This window comes from Schistocerca piceifrons, chromosome 7 (genome assembly GCF_021461385.2).
Source record: "Schistocerca piceifrons isolate TAMUIC-IGC-003096 chromosome 7, iqSchPice1.1, whole genome shotgun sequence".
NCBI classification, from domain to species: Eukaryota; Metazoa; Arthropoda; class Insecta; order Orthoptera; family Acrididae; genus Schistocerca; species Schistocerca piceifrons.
This window is the reverse complement of record NC_060144.1, coordinates 471,421,822-471,441,542: the sequence shown is the minus strand read 5'-3', so window position 1 is coordinate 471,441,542 and position 19,721 is coordinate 471,421,822. Positions and strand designations below refer to the sequence as shown.

Genomic DNA, 19,721 nt, shown 5'->3' with positions numbered 1-19,721 from the left:
TCATGATAATGTGCTCCATTGAGCGTAGGTGGAAGAACATGGGGCCCAATCAAGACATCACCAACAATGCCTGCCTGCCCAAACGTTCACAGAAAATCTGTGTTGATGACGTGATTGCACAATTGCGTGCGGATTCGAGGAAGTATACAGTACATACTGACGAAACTGAAATGAGCTCTAACATGGAAATTAAGCGTTTCCGGACACATGTCCACATAACATCTTTTATTTATTTGTGTGTTAGGAATGTTTCCTGAAAGTTTGGCCGTATCTTTTTGTAACACCCTGTATAAATCACAGCTTTGTTAATTGGAATCATAATGATCTAAGGTGCCATGTTAAAACTTACATAAATATCTTAAGGAGTCAAAGTTAGCTTGTAAACTTTCTCAATGAAATGATGCGAGTCTTTTATGTATGAGTTAGTTTTTCCAAATTGGTAGTTGCAAACGAGTGGCCAGATATGGTGCTACTTGGTATGTGGGAGAATTGATAACATTAAGGGGAGCCAGAGGTGCCTATGCTGCCCATGTTAAAATCACTAAGTTTGAGGAACATTTATGAATAAACTACCAAATACAAAAAATTTTATTTTTTTTTACATATAGAGTGGTTTAGTATTGCAGTTATGACAGGGGGATTTTGGAGTATCTTTTCTAGTTTCCTTCCAATTATTTTTTTTATTAATGACCCAAATTTTTTTACAAATAATTGCTTTATAATTAAACTGAAATGAAACTACTGAACATATTGCCAAATGGCTGTGTTACAATGTAAGTTTGACCACTAGGAGTGCTGCATAAAAATTTCATCTCTCTAGCTTGAGTGGATTTTGAGAAAATGTTCCTTATATTCGAAAAATTCTAATTTACGAGAAATGGCTATCAAAGTTTCTCAATACATTCTTGCACTATAGGATGGATTATCAGGGTCTTCTTCTTCATCCTCCAAAAGCTTCCTCTTCTGTCTTCTTTTCTGTCCTGTTGTTTCATCATACTTCATATGCCTTTCTCTTCTTTCTGCTTCTCTTATCCTTTCTCTGTCAATGTTTCTTAGTGCTCGTACAGTGTTCACCCCAGCTGTAAATCCTAATGCCTTCAGAACTTCACACTTCACACTGTTCCCTTGGTTGTAGGTTGCTATTGCATCATAAATGCCAAAGTTCAGTGTTTTTATGCTTACAAACACCCTTTTAGGAATCACTTTCCAAATCTAATTGTTAACACTCTCATTAGGATTCTGCGTCTTTCTGTGTAGACATTTGTGTAACAATTCTGGCTGTGCTAAGTCATGAAAAATTGGTTTTATTGTTCCCTCCTGATTCTTGTACATACTGCATATTACCCGCTTTACACAAGAAGTATAATACTACCAACAATAGGCGCAACACTGAACTAATTCGCAACGGTAAACAGCAAAGAGACAATGTTCCGCGCTCTTATTCATTGTAGTATCGCAACTTGGTATTAGTGTTAATTTTCTTTTCCCTACGTTCTTCCTCTTCTTATATACACGGTTACTAAAACGTGGCATCGTAACCAGAACAAAAGTGTACGACAATATTAAATGGAGCAAGCTGTTCGAAATTCTGAGGAAAATAGGAGTAAGCTGTAAGGAAATATGGGTAATATTTGTCACACTCGCTGTATGCATAACATAATGCGCTGTATGCGTAACAGGCCGAGAAAATCCCAAGCAGTTCGCCAGGAAGTCACGAGAGGGTGTTAGATCCATTCAGCGGCCGCCCATTTCCTCTGCAGGCGTGGGGGAAAATGGTAATAACTCCACTTCTAGGGCGAGTAGAACAATAATTCAAAGTTTTCATTAAAGAGGTATGTTCCAATTAATTTTCGGCAGCAAAAAAAAAATCGTAATTTTTTGGATTTGACCACCTCCGGCTCCTCTTAGCACTGTGTCTCACAGGAAGATCAAATTTATGAATTTTTCCTGAGACCCATTGTTAGTGCTATCAGTTCCCCTACATACCAAGCAGCAAGATATCTGGCAACTCATTTACAACCAGATATTGGGAAAACTGGCATGTATGTAAAAGACTCGTGTCAGTTTATTGAGAAACTTGAAGGGCTAATTTTGGTTCCTAAAGATAATCTTGTAAGTTTTGACTTAGTACTTTTGTTCATTATGGTTACCATTAATGAAGTTGTTATGTATATATTGGGTTTTTTCCCAGGGAATTTGAAAGCTCTTGTTAGACATTACCTTACTCCTAGCCAGTTTCAATGTGGCAATGAATTTTATGAGCTAATTGTTGGTGTCGCAATGAGTAGCCCATTGGGTCCTGCGATTGTTAATTTGTATTGGGAAAATTCCAACAATCATCTCTAGCAAAAGCAAATAAGAAGCCGTCTTGGTGGTATCAGTTTGTGGATAGTAAATTATTTTGTACTCTGGTCACATGGTAAAATAGCTAAATAACATCCAAAATGCAAGTTACCATGGAAACAGAAAATGACAACAGGATACCCTTCTTAGATGTTCCAGTTCTGAGACAGATCGATGGAAGGTTGGAAAGTTTTTGGGAAAACCGCATGTACAGACAGATATTTGCATAAGACCTGCAACCATCATACACAACAAAAGAGTGGTGTCATTAAAATTCTTCTCAACAGAGGCAAAAGAATTGGCACACCAGAACATCTGGATGCCCAATTAAAACATCTGAAGCAGGATTTTGAGAAAAATGGCTATTCAGCTAAAGAAGGAAATGAAGTTCTATGACCAAATAACAATAGGACAAAGGACAAGGATGAAACATGTAAGACCACAGTTTCTCTCCTTTTTATTAAAAAAAGTAACTGATCAGACTTGAAAGATTTTACAGAAACACAACATCAGACCAGTTTTAGATCAACAAAGAAAATGTCAAGTATTCTGATCTGCAAAGGATAAAAGCGCTCCTACATCAATAAGCAGGATACATTATGTTCCATGTACATGTGGCAGAGTCTACACTGGAACAATCGAAACTGAATACATGACTGAAGGAACAAAAAAGTCTTTACTGACTAGAGAAAATGAATAATCAACTGTAGCGGAGCATGCTCTTCAGTCACGAAATCATACTGTGGAGTTTTGTGAAATCAAAATTTTAGCTACAGCAACAAACTATATCCAGAAACTATGTCCAGAAGCCATGGAAATATATAAACACGGGGATAATTTTAAGAGAAGAGCCATGAAACTTACTATATATGGGCAGTAGGTCTACACAGTTTTTTTTGTGAGAGATGGCAATAGATAGTTAAGTTTTGTCACTGACGAGCAATATCTCTGCCAGTCACGTGTAAACTTCTACCATAACCATTTTTCACAGTATGTATATCACTCTCTGATGCTAGATACGTCAGCTGGCAAGACTCAACAGAAGGAGTAGTACCTCTGAAGATGTTACTGCAGCTCTGAATGAAACGTTAGGAACAGAAAAGTTACACAAGGACCGCAGCCAGTAACCATAGAACCTGGGAGACTCACCAGCAACCATGACATCCAGTCGTGAAAGCTTTCATTATTATTGTTTACCTCAACACATGTGAAGCAACATTTCTTTCAGGCTCTTGTCATCCATCATATTGAACACACAATCGAGTGACCTTTTTCTGTGAGTAATTTTGTGCTAAATCACGTACAATCCATGGGTAGGTAAGATGACGTGGCACCTTTCTAAAGCTTATGGTCAGATAGAATACTTTACGAATGTTATCCCTCTGCTGCTGAATATTCCATATCTCAATCATCTTCCCTCCTGCAATGATCCTCAGTTCCCTAGTGGACTGAGAAATGCCAAGATGTGGTTTTTGCGTGAAGATATACTTTGTGTTTTTTAACAGCAGAATAACTGGATTGTTTTAACCCATTAAAACTTCTGGTGAGACAAAAATGTTCCATCTCTAGTTGATACATGTACAGCTTGTTCTTTGTCTTTTTATTTTAGGATATGAGTTTTTCTGTAACAAATAGTCATGCTAAAGGGCCTGTTTTTTGTTTTAATACTAAACATTAAGTACTGCTGTAGGTCTAAACTTTGATACACATTTTTTAAAGGTAAACATTATAGTCTGCGTAAGTAAATATGTTATATTAGATACCAACAGATCACTTTGTCTGTAGACTAAGCAGATACCAACATATAATCTTTGTAGACTGAGCTGTGCAATCTGGAAACTGGTGTCTCTGTTCTCAAACAATGCACATTTATATGACTTTTCCCTTGTTTGCAAGGTTTATGCACCTGACAGTGGTGGGAGCTTCCATCTATCTCTAATAATTCAACTCGGACCCTGCTTTGGATATAATCTATGGCAAGTTCCTCCCCAAGTTTGAAAAGGAAATCTCGTTATTTTGATGTTGGTCACTTCTTTGTAGATTACCCAAGCATTGATGCCTCCTACATCTAGATTATTATAAAAAAATATGAAGAGGTCACCTTCTTCCACCAGCTTTCATCGAGTGTGTGGGGGATATTTGTTCAACATCTACTCTTCACTTAGTTTCGTTATAACATGTAACCACAGCAAATGGCTAAAATTTTAACTGTACGTTCTTTAGACATTCATCTAGAAATGACATTTTCTTGTTTTTGAAAATCTGTATCTGTAATAAATATACACCCAAAAGATCACTGTTTTTGGGTACTTTTGTGTTGTCATTGACACTGTAGAGTCTTGTACCATGGGAAGCAGAGAGAGGATGTTGTATGGTGGCTGGTATCCTCTTTCTGTAATGCAACTGCACACATGTATTGACTGGGTTCTTTATTAACAAGAACAGGAAGCTACTTATCTTTAAGAACATTATTATGGTACAAGCTTATCCGCAATAGTCCATGTTAGCCTCCTGCTGGTGAAATACAAGTCTCGCTATAAACACTACATTCTCATATTTGATGACGTGAACTGACAGACACCAACTAGAATAGTGACTGACTGTTTCTCCCAGTACACAATGGTGGTTTAAATACTTGCGGTCGAGAGGGCATTGGTGGTGCGTTGCTTGTGAGTCTTTTGGTCTTTGGCCTCTCTCCTGATAGGTGTGCTTGATTCTGTGCCTATTATCAATCTTCTTGCATCCTCTTTGCCAACTGGTGTGCCGGCGACACCTTACGCCAGCACAGGTACCATGGTACCAATTGTGAGTATGCCTACTTCTTTAATTTTAATTTGTGGAAAATCGTCAAAATTTTTTACCATATGTTCTTAAGGTAATGTTCTTGGGGAACTGAGGTCCAGAGGTTCAGATTATTGTAGTTATGCATGTAAAATGTGCATTAATATCTGGTCTGAGGCATAAATGTAGTTTTAACTGACGTAGTGAACGCATGACAAAGTTTTTAGGGACATCACTTGTGTTCTGAGATCACCAAGCTGTTTTAGTCAGCATTTTTTTCATCAATAAAACTTTGTGATGCACTTTCTCTGAATAATGGGCACTTAACACCTATACGAATATACCCGAAAGTAATACTGCTGTGGAAAAAAAGGGGTTAAAACTTATCTTAACATGTCTGAAAAGAGCTTAAACAGATTGCCAAAAATTATGTAAAACTGGGAAGAGTGCAAATTCAATAAAATATTTATAACAATATTTCTACTCTTTTAAGATACAAATCATAATCTGGGCATTTTTGATGAATTGCAATCAGTGAGTGAAATACCCAGAAAAAATGTAAAGCAAATGATTTTGTGTTCACTTACATTGTGGATACTTATTTCTTGTTTATATCTGTCAAAGCATATAATTATTCAAAGTACATAAAACTTTACTGATGTACAACAGAATTTATATAAGCAGCACATCCTACTGTAGCAGGGGAGAGAAGGAAACCAGCAGAAAAATGCTCCTATCGGAACAAAGAAAGGCAAATATGCTTTTATTTAAAAGACTCTGACAGAAAAGTGGGAAACCAGCTGCCACAAACCTCATTCTGTCTTCCTCACCAAACATTTTAGCATGCAGATATGTTTGCATTATCTTGTGCTGACAGTAGCAGAGAGAAAGTGATGGTGGAAGACAGAGAGAAAGAGGGAGAAAACAGTGGTGGTGGGAGAGAGAAAGTGGCAGTGAAAGAGAGAGATGGATGAAGACAATATCATTGAGCTTCAAAGAGGAGTTGTTGATGGTCAGTTGCACACACTGGCAGTAAAAGAGAAAGACAGGTGGATGGAGATCAAAGCAGTGGGAGGAAAAGAAGAAGAGGCAGCGAAAATTAAAAACAGATGAGTGGAGACCACATGTAGACTTTGAGTGGTGTGTAGCACCCCAAACAAACATACTTTAACCTGTAGGTGTAGGGGAGAGTGCATTTTGGACTGAAATTTTAAACATGTGGGTATAGGGGAAACATAAGTTGGTCACCACAGAATTTTTGAGCTGCTTAGGTATTGTGTAGACAGTGATGGAGTGTAAGTGAGAGAGGATGCATTGGCAATGGGATATACTGTAAAGCAATGAGAGAAAATGGAGACAGTGTGAGAGAGACGTATATAGAAAGTGGCAGTGGATGGGGGTGCTGAATATAAAGATTTAATTACAAAGAGAAACTGGGTAAAAGGATCTAGGTTGATTGTCATTATCATGTGGTCTTGCCGTAATGGCATATTTCTAATGTTCATTTTTAAAGCCCATCAAATTCAACTTCTTGATATTCTTTCATCTCTCTCTTTCTCTCTCTCTCTCTCTCTCTACACACACATTTTTTTCTTTCTCTAAATTTTGTATATGCTGTGCAAATCTTGACCCTAGCCCCCTTTGTCTCTTCTTGTGGGGTTCTATACTTAAGTCAGTAAAAACAGAACCCCTATCGGAGTCCTTTGTTTGCTGTCGTCCGTGTGTCCATTTGTCTGCCCATCCAACTGCTAAGACCACTTTTTCTCATGAACATGTGGGGGTGTGAAGTTTACATTTATGTCACATACTAAAGTCTACAGTCCCTTGGTGGTGTGAAAAATTTAAGCTTCTCAGTCTGTGCAGTCAAAAGTTATGTCCATTTATGTCATATTTTTCAATACTCACCAACTCGTTCATCAAAACCTATAGTGTGCTTCCTGTTAACCTAGACTCATGAAATTTGACACAAACAAGGTTTTACAGTACAAGCAAATGAAAAAAATCCGAAAATTATTAATTTATAATTAAATCACATAAAAAATATTCTTTTTGCCATTTGTTTCTGTCTGTCCATTTCTCAGGAACGGGCAGAAGTATCTAGTTAGAATTTGTCAAATTCTAAGATTTAAGGTCCCTCGCCAGTGCAAAACGTGTCGGCTTCTAAGTGAATGCAGTCAAAAGATATGGCCATATATGTCACATATTTTGATACTCGCAGACAACAACCTATAGATGAACTATTTACGTAAATGTCAGCAGGGCTTGAATTGTGAAAAAAGAGATTCTGGTACTGTGAACTACTGGGGGCTGTATTGTTAAATTTAGATGTCTTAATGTTATTTTAATGCATTCTTTTTGTCAGAGGTACTGGTACCGACATGCACTATCACAAATCAAGCATTGGACTTCAGGCTTGGTGGTCTAGCAGTAAAGTGTGTGCCTGAAAACTTAGTGTTTGTAGGATCAAAACTCTGTCAGATATGTATTTTTCAGTCTTTGTTTTATCCTAGCCTTCGCGTCTCAACGATGTGAGGAGTTGCCAGAAACAACGCATGGTTCAGATTCCACATTAAACTGTAGGTCCACTTTCCCTGATTGTGCTGCTGGGGTAGGTTAGAGACACACAAGTCACCAAAGTGGGATTCAGTAGAAAGACCTGCATCAGGCCACTGAGCCACACAAAATTTTATTGTTGTCTATATCTGTAATTAAGTTTGTATGGAACCCTCAGAGTGCTTGTCCTACCCAGCAACTACCTCCCTCTCAATTTTGCCTTCACTAGCTGCTGCCATCTGGCTCTGCAACTATGAAGTGAACTACAACCACATCTGCTGTTGCCTGGACTGGATTGGACTTTTATTAGGATAGTGACTGCTGTGCTTTCTGATTACTGCATGACTAGAGTGATGGGCCTGTTGTCTGCACACTATGAGCTGGTATAACGTTTCCATATAGTTGTTCTATTTGATGACTGTGATTTCTACTCGAGTCTTATTTGGAACTGCACTTATTATAATTGCAGAAGCGTGCACAATGATGGTGTCCTGCCTGGATTTACATTAATCTTAACGGGATCTATTATTGTTTACATTTTGTGGACTAATGGACAGTTTAATTTGTTGTTACAGAATGCTAATTTTGTGTTGAATAAATGTTTTTGGCCCTGAAGTGTGGGTTACATAATGTGCTTATTCTTTGACAGTCTTTTTGACCTTGTTAGTTAACTGAACCTCACATGTTGCTTGTTACTATGTACTATATACTTTAAGAATACAGATTCTGAATACTTAGTGCTGCTGTTGTTGTGCTTTAGGATTCTTATGTGTTTTCTTTACTTGTTATCTGACAAAACAGCAGCCTTTAGCTTTACATGCTTGTGCCAAAGTATCATTCTTTTATGTTGGTGTTCACCCTGGTGGGAAGTATAGTCGCAGTAAGCACAGGCGCATTTGATTTACCTGAAATATAATTTGAAGCATTTATGTGATGCAGTACTATTTCAGGAAGAACAGTCTTCATTTTTATAAACTTTACAGTAATTTGATTTATACTTTGCCACAGTCATTCACAATTTGTTAGCTTTTATTTAAAGACATTGACGGTTATAATATTTAAAATGTTGTCCTAATTTTTTAATGAGTGGTGGTTATCTGATTGCATTGAACACTATTTAAAATCAAAGTATTGTTTGGTTTTTGAAGTATTTATGCACTTTGAACAGATGTGTAGTGTGTTGTGAAAATGTAAAATTTCTCTGTTAGTTTAACACTGTTTTGTAGTAAATAACAGTTTGATGCAAGTTATGAATCACATCTCAACTGTTTTTGTTTGTTTTTATTCTTTGAAAGGGTGCGCATCAAGACTGGGTGTTTGACATGTGTTGGCTTGATGATCAGTTCCTTGTATCTGGATCACGAGACACTCGCATGGCCTTGTGGAGAGTGCAGTTGGACGAGCTTATGGATGGAGAAGATGGGCCATCTTATAAACATGTTCATGCTTTGGCTACAAAGGAATGCAGATCAGCACAAAAAGTTAGGGCTGTAGCTTTCAACAAGAATTTCCAGGAAATTGCTGCCTTGTCTCTTAATGGTTTCATTCATATATGGAATGCTGAAACATTTGATCAGGTGAGTTGTTGATTTGTGAATTACTTATTTCAGTCAGCTGACATTCCTGGTTAGTTAATACAAAGGTGCACAAAAGATGATAATATAATCACTGTGGCCGCAAAGTGGAAGAAATATAAAGTTACTTTTAGTACTGGAATGCTGATTGAACACTTTTTTGCAATGAGAGTTTCTTAAAATTTATATTTTGTGTGGTGTTTCTTGCATTGAAATGATAACAGTAATACATTGAGCAGCAATCTGATGACAGAATTAATAGTTGATGTTACTGTTACTACACTGCCTGACAAAGAAACTGAAGCCCAGAAGACATGGTAGGATGTCAATGTAAGTTTGCACACATACACACAATCAGTGAGTACGTAAATGATTATAGTTGCAATTCTCTGTGACTGGTAGAGTGGCCATCAGAGTGCGTTAGTGTTGCTGGCGTTTTATTGTTGTTACCAGCCCTCATAGGATATATCAGGAGTTCGAACAGGTAAGATGTTGACTGATCCCCGTGAAGGACTTGGAGACGCACCATACTTCTGTAAGACAGCGTTACGAGCTCCTGACATAGTTTGAAAGGAGCCTCATTGTGGGTCTCCATGGCAGGTTGAACCATACAATATCCACATTTGTGGGGCCTTCAGAGGTGAAGTGACCCAATGTTGGACTGTATGAGAGTGTGAGGGCAGTCATACTCATCGCCAGTGTTCTGTTTGATCTCATCTGACCACCACAAGGAAGGATTGCCATATTGTGCACCAAGCACGATCTAACCACTTTATATCTGCACCTGCTGTCCTAAGACAAGTAAGGGACTCTTTGCAACATTCTGTGTCATCCTGCACCATTGGTCGGAGACTAGCAGAAACCAGACTAGGGGATCGCTGCCCCGTGTATAGACTGCCATTAACACAGCACAAATGGCTATGTTTGAATTGGCACTGTGACCGGCAATTGTAGGACACTGAGGAATGGCATTGCATTGTGTTCAGTGATGAATCGTGGTTCTGCACTATCTTGGATGACCATTGTTATCGAGTATGGTGGTGACCTAAGCAGTGGTCCCATTCTTCCCATGTTTTGGAGAGGCTCAGCGATATAACTCCTTGTGTCACGGTGTAGGGAGCCATCAGGAATGTCTTCAGCTCAAGGTTGGTAGTGACTGAGGGAAATCTGTTGGAACAATGGTGTGTCATGGACATCCTGCATCCCCATGAATTACCTCTCATGCAACAGTATTGTGGTGCCACTTTTCAACAGGACAAAGCTCATCCACACGTTGCTTGTCTCTGTGAATTGTCTGTGTTGTGAGACTGAGGTACTCCAGTGGCCAGGCAGGTCCCCAGATCTGTCCTCAATAAAACATACGTGAGACTAGCTTGGATGCCAACTCTGACCCAGTGCCAGTATTGAGGATATCAAGGACCATTTACAACAGTTTTGCATCAGGAGAGGATACAATGGTCTTTTGATTTTCTTCCCTTCTGAATCTGTGCATGCATCAATTCCAGAAGGGATCCAACTGATTAGTGGGCTCATCCTGCCAAGCTCTTTGTAATTTTGAATCGATTTTGTAATCCCCTTTCAACATGTGAAGTCTCTTTCAGTTTTTCCTTCTCTTTACTGGGTGCTTCACTTTCTTTCTCAAGCAGTGTACAAAATTGGATTACCGATCTCCTTCATGAAAAATTGCTGTATAATCTAATTTTGAACAAAACTGTGTGATACTGTACAGGCGAGGAGCTGGGAGTGGTATGGTATGAGGCCACACAAATGTAACATGTCATCCAGAAAAACTAAAATTAAAAATATGTCTTCTTTTCGTATTAAACATGTAAATTTAAAGGGATAATTGAAAGTAAGGAAATGAGCAAAAATTTTAATAATAGAAAATTGAAAAATTTTCTGTTGGTCTTCAGAAGAAGTAGATAGCTGAGACCTTATATCAAAACAATTTCAGACGAGAAAGAATGAAATCCAGGCTTTACTAGAACACACCAAGAAGGTTTCAGTTAACAGATGTTGGAAAAAAAACAATAGTCAGTGCACCATTTGAGACCTGTAAGCCCAATAAATGAAAAAAGGACTGGGCAGTTGTAAAATGCAAGCTTAGCTAAATCAAGGAAGTATTACTTAAACTCTTTAGGTAAAATGGATATGACTGAGAGAGGTTGCATAAAAGAATCCATAAATATTATAAAAATGTATGTATATATGTATGTTCCACATCTCTTTCTAAATCAATGGACTGATTTCAACCGAACTTGGTGTACATATCACTTATTGTCAGGAAAGAATTGCTGTAGGGCTAAGAATGACGTACATATGAAAGGGTTGGGGGCAGGGGCAAAAAAGCTGTGTAACCCACAATGTACGAATACCCCTACTTTGTTCATCCAATATTTGAGAATGAGAACACATAGTGACTTGCAACAGACTTGACGTGTAACTTCAAACCTTCATGAAGCTTTTTCTCGCTGACAACCCCCACAAAATAATGAAAGGACAAAGTTTATCCCATATACATTTTTGCCGTTCATGCAATAAAACTGCTTCATTAAGCATGATGTTTAGTACTTCATTGCTGCTAACTGTATCCGTAACACATTTTGCAGGCAGTATTCACCTATACTACTGCATGTACCAGCAAAATTATAGCACCACATGACACATATTTCAGGAAATATTATGTCACAGACATTGAGATGCATGAAAAACTGCCGCATCATGCATGATGCTTAAATTTATTGCTTCTTTACTACTTCTCTATTCCTAACACTTCTTGCAGACAGTACCCACACATGTTGCTGAATGAACCTACAAAAACATATCATTGTATAACACACAGCTGAGACAGTATGATGTCAAATACTGAGATGTGTGAAAAATTGCTGCATCATGCATGGCTTTTAATTTATTACTTCCTTACTGCAAACTCTATTCACAACACATGTCACAGGCAGTAACCAAATATTCAACTGGATGCACCTGTAAAATTATATCATGGTACGACATGTAGTTCAGGCCATATGTCGTCATAAACATTGAGCTGCACGAAAATGTAACTGAAGGGCAAAATTCATTAAAGATACAGAGAAAAAAATATACAAGCAAATGTGATATGTTCAATACGTGTGAAACATATATCTGGACAAAGCAGTGGGTAAAAAGCTCACCTGAAACCCCTTGAAAGATTTCAGTCAAGTTTGATACACATATTAGCTACAAACTGGAAAAAAAGTACCGTGGGGGTAAGAATCACCAGCCTCCTATTGGGATGAGGGTCATAACATGGAAGGAGAAGGGGGCAGTAGGAGATCGACAGCCACAGAGGGGGGAAAAATAAGATAGACAGTCGGAGAGGGGAAAAGGAGGTGGACAAGGACAGAGGAGGGGGAAATGGAGAGAGAGGGAGAGGGGAGATGGACAGAGAAAGAAAAGAGGAGGAGATGGACAGAGAGAGGGGCAGGAGCAGATAGACAGAGAGTGGGGGTGGAGGAGAAGGACTAACAGAAGATTGGAATAAATACGTGGCATGATCAGAGAGTAAATGTAACTAGATTTGTATTTTTTTAAGTAAAAATGTATTTGAAAAGAAACTGCAGGGGGTTGTTGATACACTTATTGAACATTTTTCCACTTAATCATCATCCTGTTCAGTGAATGTGGGAGCCAAGGCACAAGCTTCTTTATGCTCTCCTTAAAGAACACTCCCACCAGCTCTGTTCCCCACTTAAGAACTTCTCTCTGCACCTACTAAGTGGATGAAAAATTAATTCCACTTGTGTGTGCCTTCATGGAGGTGAAAAGATGATAATCTGAAGGTGCCAAGTCAGGGGAACATTGGAGGTCAAAACATCCTAAGGAAATGAGTCCAAGAGTGCCTAGCTGTGTGAGGACAGGCGTTATTGTGTAACAAGCACACTTGTAGATTAGGTTAGATTCAGTTTTTGTTTCGTAGACCCAAAAATGAGAAGATTCTCCTGCGTGCGGAACAGGTCTGAAAGTATAACATAAAAACCATAAAACATTTGAATATAATTCTCGCTTTAGTGATTATTTGTCAGGATATTGTCAAAATATGTGAATGCATTACAGTATACTGGAACTATTATAACTGCTAATATTTACACAACTAATACATCGTCAGAATGAAAAATAGTTTTGTACTTTCAATAAATAAAGCGCAAAATACCGAATCTTAACTTGTGACCAAGTTTTGTCAAAACTGAAATCTACAAGACATTTACAAATGGTCTAATAGTCTCTGTTAAGATATTCACCTACAGAATAGGAGGAGTTGCGAACCAAAAAGTTTTTCAAACTGTGTTTAAACTGTGCTTTATCTAAAACCATATTTTTAATGGTTGTTGGCAATTTATTGAAAGTGTGTGTTCCTGGATATTGGACCCCTTTTTGGACCAAGGTAAGTGATTTTAGGTCTTTATGTAGAGTGTTCTTATTTCTATTATTGAGACTACATATTGAGTTATTGGTTGAAAATAGAGATATAACATTCGCAACAGATTTAATTAAGGAATGAATTTACTGAAAAGCAGTGGTTAGAATACCCAGTTCCTTGAACAGGTTTCTACATGATTCTCTTTAATTTACAACATAAATTAGTCTTATTACATGCTTTTTCAATTTAAAAACTTTTACTCGGTTTGACGAGTTACACCAGAATATGATCCCATATGACATATTAGAATGAAAGTAAGCAAAGTATGCAAGTTTTACATCTCATATCATTCATATGGCGAAAACAGACTTTTTTGGGCACTTCAGCAGTTTTGTGGTATGCCCTTCCAAGCTGAATTTCATTCTGACTGCATGTTAATTCTGTAAATATTAGCTGTTCCAATTTACTGCATTGTACTGACCTATTTTGACTATCTCCTGACAAATGATAAGGTTAGTAAGTATAAATGATTAGGGTAGTAAGTATTATATTCAAATGTTTTATGTTATATTTTCTGACATGTCCACACCCACGAGAATCATCTCATTTTTTGGGTCTATGGAATGGAAACTGAATCTAATCTAATCATATCGAGTTGTAATCCCAGAAGTTTAACACTGTCAACCTCTTTAATCTGCACGTCTCTATATGTTACACACATGGCGGAAGGAAATCTCTTACAGGTTCTGAACTGCATATAGTAGGTCTTTACAAAGTTTAATGACAGCCAGTTAGCTTTAAGCCATTTTTTGATGTCAGTGACAATTTGATTAGCAGCTATTTCTAAATCTGTATTTGACTCTATATTTATTGCAATGTTTGTATCATACGCAAACAAGACAAACTTAGCCTCAGGCCATGCAACAGATGAGAGATCATTAATGTACACAAGAAATAGCAATGGACACCAGATAGAACCTTGAGGAACAGCAGATGTAATTAATTTCCAATCAGAAGAATACTGACTGCTTACTCCATGGTATTTAACAACGTCACTGTTTGTTCCCTGTTAGTTAGGTAAGACTCAAACCATTTTGCAGCACTGCTGGTGACACCATAATATTCTAATTTACGTAACAGGAAGGCAGTGATTCACACAGTCCAAGGCTTTTGACAGGTCACAGAAAATGCCAGTAGCATCTAATTTGTTATCTAATGAATTATGTACATTCTCACTGTACATGTAAATAGCTTTCTTTATATCGGAACTCTTTAGAAACCCATACTGTGACTCGGACAATATGTTATTTGCAGTCAGATGCTTAAGGAGACCGTTGAACACAACCTTTTCAAATATTTTTGAAAAAGCTGGCATAAGTGGAAGTAGTCGATAGTTTGGTGGTATCTCTTTATCCTCCTTCTAATAAAGAGGCTTAACTTCAGCATATTTTAGCCAGTCTGGAAATGTTCCAATGATGAGATTGATTACACAAACAACTTAACATACAACTCAACTCACATGAGCACTGTTTGATTAACTTCATTGATATCTCGTAATGACTACTAGAATACTTTGATTTTAAGGATTTTATGATGAACATGTCTGATCATTTCCTTCCTGGTGTTCACATCTGTATTCTGCTTTCCTTTCTTTCCTTTCCATCTATGTTGAGTTTCTCTTGACAGTTTGTGCGTATCTCATCTGCTCTGTTGCCAAACGTTTTTCCATTAATATCCCAGAAACCCTCATTTTGACTGTTGCAGTTCATTGTTTTTTTCTCTCCTTGTGTATCTTTTGATCTTGAGAGCTGAGTGTATCATGTTCTATCTTTCATGACATTAAACACCTTTTGCTTACTTTCTTTTTCTTTTCTCTTTTTTTCTCTCACTCTTCAGTCAGCTGTTTGAGGTGCAATGTATGCTCTCAGAGTTCGGGATTTCTTTCACAATTTAGTATCTCAGTTACACTTTTACAGTTTCTTTTGGTAGGTAGGACATTTCTGACTTGGATAGTTTCATTACTGATATAAACAAAAATATGTTAACACATTAGATCTACAAGGATAATGGCCACTCACATACAGGTTCCAGGCAGCTGTGATTCAATGCACTACATTAAATATTGTTCCTAGTACTTCTGTGCGAAAATAACAACATTTTTATTATTTTGTTCTGTAACATTCCGCAGAAGTTTTCAAGAAAGCTGCCATCATGTCAAGAAAATGTCTGTCTCGCAGTGCAAGATACTGGAATGTATGCTGTTGGCTGTCGTTCCTACACTCTGCTTTTAGATGCTCGAACTTTACAAGCTGTGAAAAAAATATCAACACGTTATAGTGGCTGTGGTATGTATTGAAAACTATTTGTTGCTAAGCGTGATACAATTCCTCAGACTTACTAACATTCCTCAGATTAGTAAGTATGGTGCTACATGTAGGTAGTTGTAGCATTATGTATTCATAGGATGAAAAATTGCACTGTTATCATAGTATATTTGATTAGTATGCAATTTGAATCATTGGAATTAATCATATTCCTCTGAGTGCTCATGGTAGTGATACAAAAGGATATGCTGTAACAGTACCAGAGAAGGAAAGTTGCTACTCACCATATAGCGGAGATTCTGAGTCGCGATAGGCACAACAAAAAGATTCACACAATTATAGCTTTCGGCCATTAAGGTCTTTGTCAGCAACACACACACACACACACACACACACACACACACACACACAAACACAAACACAACTTGCACACACGTCTGCAGTCTCAGAGAACTGAGACCACACTGAGGAGCAGCACCAGTGCATGATGGCTGTGTCGACTGGGTGGGGGCAAGGAGGAGGCTGGGAAGGGGAGGGGGAGGGGATAGTATGGTGGGAGTGGCGGACAGTGAAGCGTTGCAGTTTAGACGGAGGGCAGGAGAGAAGGTGTGGAGGGGGGAGGGGGTAAGTAGTGGAAAGGAGAGAAATAAAAAGAAGAGAAATTAAAAGACTGGATGTGGCAGTGAAATGACGGCTGTGTAGTGCTGGAATGGGAACAGGGAGGGGGCTGGATGGGTGAGGACAGCGACTAACGAAGGTTGAGGCCATTAGGATTATGGGAATGTAGGATGTATTGGAGGGAAAGTTCCCACCTGCACAATTCAGAAAAGCTGGCGTTGGTGGGAAGGATCCATATGGCACAGGCTGTGAAGCAGTCGTTGAGATGAGGGATATCATGTTTGACAGCATGTTTAGCAACAGGGTGGTCCACTTGTTTTTTGGCCACAGTTTGTCGGTGGCAGTTTATACGGACAGACAACTTGTTGGTTGTCACGCCTACATAGAATGCAGCACAGTGGTTGCAGCTTAAGGGATTGGGAACAGGGGCTGTGTAAGGATGGACGAATATATTGTGTAGGTTCGGCAGAATACCACGGTAGGAGGGATGGAAAGGATAGTGGGTAGGACATTTCTCATTTCAGGGCACGATGAGAGGTAATCGAAACCCTGGCAGAGAATGTAATTTAGTTGCTCCAGTCCCAGATGGTACTGAGTTATGAGAGGAATGCTCCTCTGTGGCCGGACTGTGGGACTTTGGGAGGTGGTGGGAGACTGGAAAGTTGTAAAAGGATGGGAGGATAATTACGGTCAGTGAAGGCTTCAGTGAGACCCTCGGTATATTTTGAGAGGGACTGCTCGTCACTGCAGATGCGACGATCACGGGTGGCCAGACTGTACGGAAGGGACTTCTCGGTATGGAAAGGGTGGCAGCTGTCGAAGTGGAGGTATTGCTGATGGTTAGCAGGTTTGATATGGACAGAGTTACTGATGTAGCCATCTCTAGAGGTGGAGGTCAACATCTAGGAAGGTGGCTTGTTGGGTTGAGTAGGACTAGGTGAAGTAAATGAGGGAGAAGTTGTTGAGGTTCTGGAGGAATGTGAATAAGGTGTCCTCACCTTTAGTCCAGATAGCAAAGATGTCATCAATGAATCTGTGCCATATGGATCCTTCCCACCAACAACCAGCTTTTCTGAGTTGCGCAGGTGGGAACCTTCCGTGCAATACATCCTACATTCCCGTAACCCTCCTGGCCTCAACCTTCGTTAGTCACTGTCCTCATCCATCCAGCCCCCTCCCTGTTCCCATTCCAGTACTACACAGCTGTCATTTGACCGCCACACCCAGTCTTTTAATTTCCTTTTATTTCTCTCCTTTCCGCTTCTTACCCCTTCCCCCTACACACCTTCTCTCCTGCCCTCCGTCTAAACTGCAACACTTCACTGCCCACCACTCCCACCATACTATCCCTCCTCCTCACCGCCCCAGTCTCCTCCTTACCCCCACCCAGTTGCCACTCCCATCATGCACTGCTGCTGCTCACAGTGTGGTTTCAATTCTCTGAGACTGTAGACGTGTGTGTGTGTGTGTGTGTGTGTGTGTGTGTGTGTGTGTGTGTGTGTGTACTGCTGACAAAGGCCCTAATGGCCGAAAGCTATAATTGTGTGAATCTTTTTGTTGTGCCTGTCGCGACTCAGCATCTCTGTTATGTGGTGAGTAGCAACTTTCCTTCTCTGGTATTGTTACATTCCATCCTGGATTTTCTATTGTTTGAAAAGGATATGGTGACTTGATATGTGTAAAGATAAAATGAAAATTCCTCGTTCAGGTGTGAATAATATGTTTCTTGGATAAAAAATGCACTTGTTTTACAAAATTGTCATTTTGGCTTCATCAGATCTGGTGAACATGGTGGATTTTCCAACAATTGGTATTTCAAATCTATTGTTGACCTTGTTGTCCTGAATAAAGATTAATTTTATTCTTCAGAATTCTTGGTTTCTCATCTCTCGTTTCTCATACAGTCAGTCCAGAAGATTATGTAGTATTTGCCCAGTTATTGATTTAACATTTTCCAGGTAATCAGTTAGAAGAATTACTTTTGCAACTCAAATAACACTAGCTGTAATCTTTCTGTTAGATGCAGTAGAATTTGCCTATTTGTTGTAGAACCACTATCTTTCAACACTATGGTTGTTGTTTCATTTCTGATGTGGAAGCAGTGCACCCATACCTCATGTACAAGTATTGCAAAACATTGTAGTATACAGTCTGTGAGTTCTTTCTGAAGCAGTCCAAACATTGCTGAAAAATCCGTTTCTACATTAACATTTGATAATTATTCAAAACATGCTGCACCCATTTGGTACAAAGCTTTCTGTTAGTTGTTTCTTCATGTAAAGTCTGCTGGAGTCTTTCTTCTGCTCTATGTTTACATCTGTACTTACAATTCTACTATAGCATTTCTGAGAAGTATAGTGTATTTACATTCAATTACCAATTTCTTAACTGTAGAAAATGAAGGCACAAGTTTCTTATAAACTTTCATTTGATTTACGCTGTTGTGCAATGTGTACCAAAGGAACTTCATTGATATCCAACAAAAGCTTCATTGATATTTTTGTGCCAGATGAAGAATTTTCAGCTTGCTCTCATAAATTCATACAGAAAGTCATCATAAGAATTCTGTGGAAACAGAGTGATGAGTAAATCCAGTTAAAAAGAATCTGCACTAATTTCTACTTGAGTGGGTCTTGTTTGTAGTACATGTGCAAGTTTAAAATTACTGAGAAATTGGGGACGTACAAGGAACAGTGGGGACTGTAATGAAATGTGCAGGAAGAGTCCTCCTTGGCATGTAATAACAAAGTAATAACTACATACCAAGACTGATGTGGCCAGATAATATTTGCTATTTCTTTTTGTGGTCAAAGAGGGAGTGATAAAGTGAAATGGTTCTTAAAGGCTTCTCTTCGTCATGTAAATACCAATATTTACTTTATGTTGGATTAGAAACATTTAATTCATAATTCAGCAGGCTGAACTGGAAATATTTCTGTTTAGAGTGATTAACATTTCATGAAATACTGGGAAAGAATTCTTTTCTGGGATGCAATATTACCTGTTAATGAGGTGCATAGATTCATAACTAAAAATTAGAACTAGCGGAATTTAGTTAACTACAATCAATTAAATCCCCACCTTGTCTTATAGCTCACCACATTAGTTGTCATTTCCTATGCACTTTTTGTG

General features: G+C 38.5%; 1 protein-coding gene across 1 annotated transcript in view; it reads left to right on the top strand.

Annotated features, from left to right (window-relative positions):
• LOC124804769 (DDB1- and CUL4-associated factor 12 homolog) overlaps positions 1 to 19,721 on the top strand; it is a 71,060-nt gene that overhangs the window by 30,739 nt on the left and 20,600 nt on the right. Inside the window, exons 4-5 of the mRNA XM_047265087.1 lie at positions 8,973 to 9,254; positions 15,836 to 15,992. Coding sequence (XP_047121043.1) covers positions 8,973 to 9,254; positions 15,836 to 15,992 — 439 coding nt within the window. The remainder of the gene's footprint in view (positions 1 to 8,972; positions 9,255 to 15,835; positions 15,993 to 19,721) is intronic.